Genomic DNA, 2,967 nt, shown 5'->3' with positions numbered 1-2,967 from the left:
TTCTCTAATTCATTTGTATAGGAAATATTTGTTTCGCCATTCACCTAACATGGAAAAGCCTTTAGAACTAGAATATGGTATAGTTCTCAATTTCAAGCATGGTGTCAAGCTTAGAGTCATAAACAGAACAAATTAAGCTAGAGTGACCTACGTAAAGTTTAATTAGACCATACAAATTGTATTGTGATGCTATAGCTTTAAGAAATATTATAGCAATAATTAATATTGTTAAATGAAAATGTGTGTTTTCAAATAGAGTATGTAGATCATATGATTTAAACCCACAAGAAAGAATTGAAGTCCTATCACAGAGAATTGAAGTATTTATAAGAAGGTTGCTCAGATGTTGACAAGAATAACAACCTTATCATCCCCACCATCTCCTTTCAACTTTATGACTGTAATAACATTACCTTCTTCCTTAACTCAACAGGCATCTCCCTTAGTGTGCCACAATCCACCAATGTCCCACCAAATTCAAATTTTCCAATTCATGGTCTTGGGTCGAAAATGTTACAGCGTCCCACCAATTAGAAATTGCATCATCGGAAATTATGTGGAACATTCTTAAACCTATGCCAAAGGCTATACTTCTACAATCCATGGACACTGATTATAGTTCTATTATCCACACCACAAATTCAGCAAGTCCAAGTCAACAGCAGAAGACCACTTCTATTTTTCATGGTTTCAATGTTTATAGCCTAGCTGTGTTTACTTCTTGACAAAACTGGAGCCACATACAATTTTCTAGTTGCCAAAAATTCAGGTTTCAATCAAACATCTATGTTAAGAAGTACTACCTTAAACTACCATAATGCCATGTGCGGGTGTTTCAAAAATGCTATTGAGAGTCGAAAACTACAACACTATTTTAACAAAACTAAAATATATGGAACCAAATCAAACATGAATCACTATTTATACAACAACCATATGCTCAAAGTATATTCTTTCTAATTCAGCATAAATCAGATAAACAATAACAAATCCATCCTTATCTTACGAAATCACACAAAAAGCTAAGAACCCAATTTGGGGTGCATTGAGACATTTTCACAAACAGTTGATGTCCATGTTAATACTAAGACGAACTACTACTACGAAGCCTATAAACAATACGTCCCTTGGAAGAATCATAGCGACTGACCTCAACCTTGACGCGATCCCCGGGCAATATTCTGACGAAATTCTTTCGGATTTTCCCAGAAACATATCCGAGAATGAGGTCCTGGTTGTCGAGGCGAACGCGGAACATGCCGTTGGGGAGGGACTCGGTGATGAGGCCCTCGTGGACCCACTTCTGCTCGCCGGACTTGTCGGCCGTAGGGGGCTTAGCGTGCGGCACGAGGAGGTTTGCCGGCGCCGGTGGAAGCGGGGATGGGCGGAGGAAGGAGGGAGTTATGCGGTGGTGGAGGGTGAGAGTGACAGGTGAAGGGGGAAGAGAGAGTGTGAGGGTATGATGGTGGTGGTGACGGAGGATTGGGGTGGTGTTCAGTGAGAAGCAAGAGGATGAGGATGAGGATGATGATGGTGATGAGGTTAACATTTCTCTGATTTTGGGAGAATCAAATTCTTTTCTTTTTCAAGGGATAAGCTTTTCTCTTTCTATATATATGTTAATATTATTGGTGAGAAAGGGTATTATTGTCAATTTGAGAGTGACATTCTAGGGTGATATGCTGAGAATGACATTCTTCGCCCTTTTCCTTCTTCATATATGATTTCTTCTTCTTCTTCATCCGGATTACATTTTTCTCCTAATATAATTGTTTTCATCCAAACAGCATCATCTTTCTTTAAATTATCTGTTTTCTTTCCATTGTCATTGCCATCATGATTTTTTGCTATAGACAAACTCTTCGGTAACTTTAAACTCACGTTAAAAGATAACCTTTTAGAAATTGCATTTTTCATGTGAAATGATTTTGACTCTTTAGTTTCTAATTTTGTGGGCGAAAGATGTAATTCCTTCTCCAACAAATTATTATCCTTATTGTTTGTTTTCACTGTGAAATTTGACATTTGAGGCCGATCCGGCGACACCGCACCCGACCCGGCTTCCGTGGTTCGATCCGGAGAAGTTACATTCATCAAAGGACTTGTGCCAGTTGGATTCTGAGATTCCTTTGATGCTTTTTTTCTTCTAAATCTAACACTACATAGAGTTGTGATTATAGCCATGGTTGCAATCAAACCTAAAAAGTAAAAGGAAAAATATGCAAATGGTTTTGTCAATGAAATGTTATCAGGGACCCTTCTTCCCATCACCTAAAATAATAAAAAAAAAAAATTGGAAGGGGGTCTAGGCAATTTTAATACCACTATCACTATAATATGTTTCTCTTTTTCCTATGCATGTGTTAGTATTCTTGTGGTTAAAATTTTTTGTTCCTATGACAAGGCTCTAGGAAAGAAGGGTGTCTGGGAAATCCTATGAAAAAAAAAAAGAAAAAAAATGAATTTTGGTGAAATAATCAAGTGCCTAATTTTTCCCCCCTAAGGTTTCTTGAACAAAAAATTATCCGAATTTTGTTGCTTGAATTTAGGAGTTAATGCAGTGCCGATGACTAAAATTAGAAAAAATCCTTATGATTTGATTTAATTTATTACATAGTTAAAAAATATTCTAAATTTAGTTGTTCAACAATTTTAGAAATAAAACTTTTTTTTTTTGAATTAAAACCGTTATGCAACTCATGTTAGTTAGTACAACGATTGTATTACTTTTGGTAAGGAGTTCAAAATTCAGTTACTTTCAAAAAAAAGTACAACAATGCTACACAAATATAATTGACCACAATATAATATAAAATAATATTATACATCTACATCTTTTTATAATATGGAAAGATTTACCATCAAATTTATAGTGAAAAAGTATTACTATTTAATATTTACTAGTAAATTTATAAATGAAAAAGAAGTAAATAAAATGAAAAGAATCATTAGCTAAGAATTATTTTA

General features: G+C 35.1%; 2 protein-coding genes across 2 annotated transcripts in view; one reads left to right on the top strand and one right to left on the bottom strand.

Moving 5' to 3' along the window:
- The window catches only part of LOC107605488 (cytochrome P450 711A1-like), a 6,361-nt gene extending 5,999 nt beyond the window's left edge, over positions 1-362 (top strand). The window contains 1 exon segment of the mRNA XM_016307380.2: positions 1-362. This exon segment is cut by the window's left edge and continues 26 nt beyond it. Coding sequence (XP_016162866.1) covers positions 1-136 — 136 coding nt within the window. The 3' untranslated portion in view covers positions 137-362.
- Positions 855-1,522, bottom strand: LOC107605491 (translation initiation factor IF-1, chloroplastic; the record flags this gene model as incomplete). Its single annotated transcript, XM_016307383.2, is given in 1 exon segment — positions 855-1,522. A coding segment is annotated over 1 exon segment (438 nt), but the record flags the coding sequence as incomplete, so codon positions are not given.

This window comes from Arachis ipaensis, chromosome B06 (genome assembly GCF_000816755.2).
Source record: "Arachis ipaensis cultivar K30076 chromosome B06, Araip1.1, whole genome shotgun sequence".
Classification (NCBI taxonomy): domain Eukaryota; kingdom Viridiplantae; phylum Streptophyta; class Magnoliopsida; order Fabales; family Fabaceae; genus Arachis; species Arachis ipaensis.
This window is presented reverse-complemented; position numbering and strand designations above follow the sequence as displayed.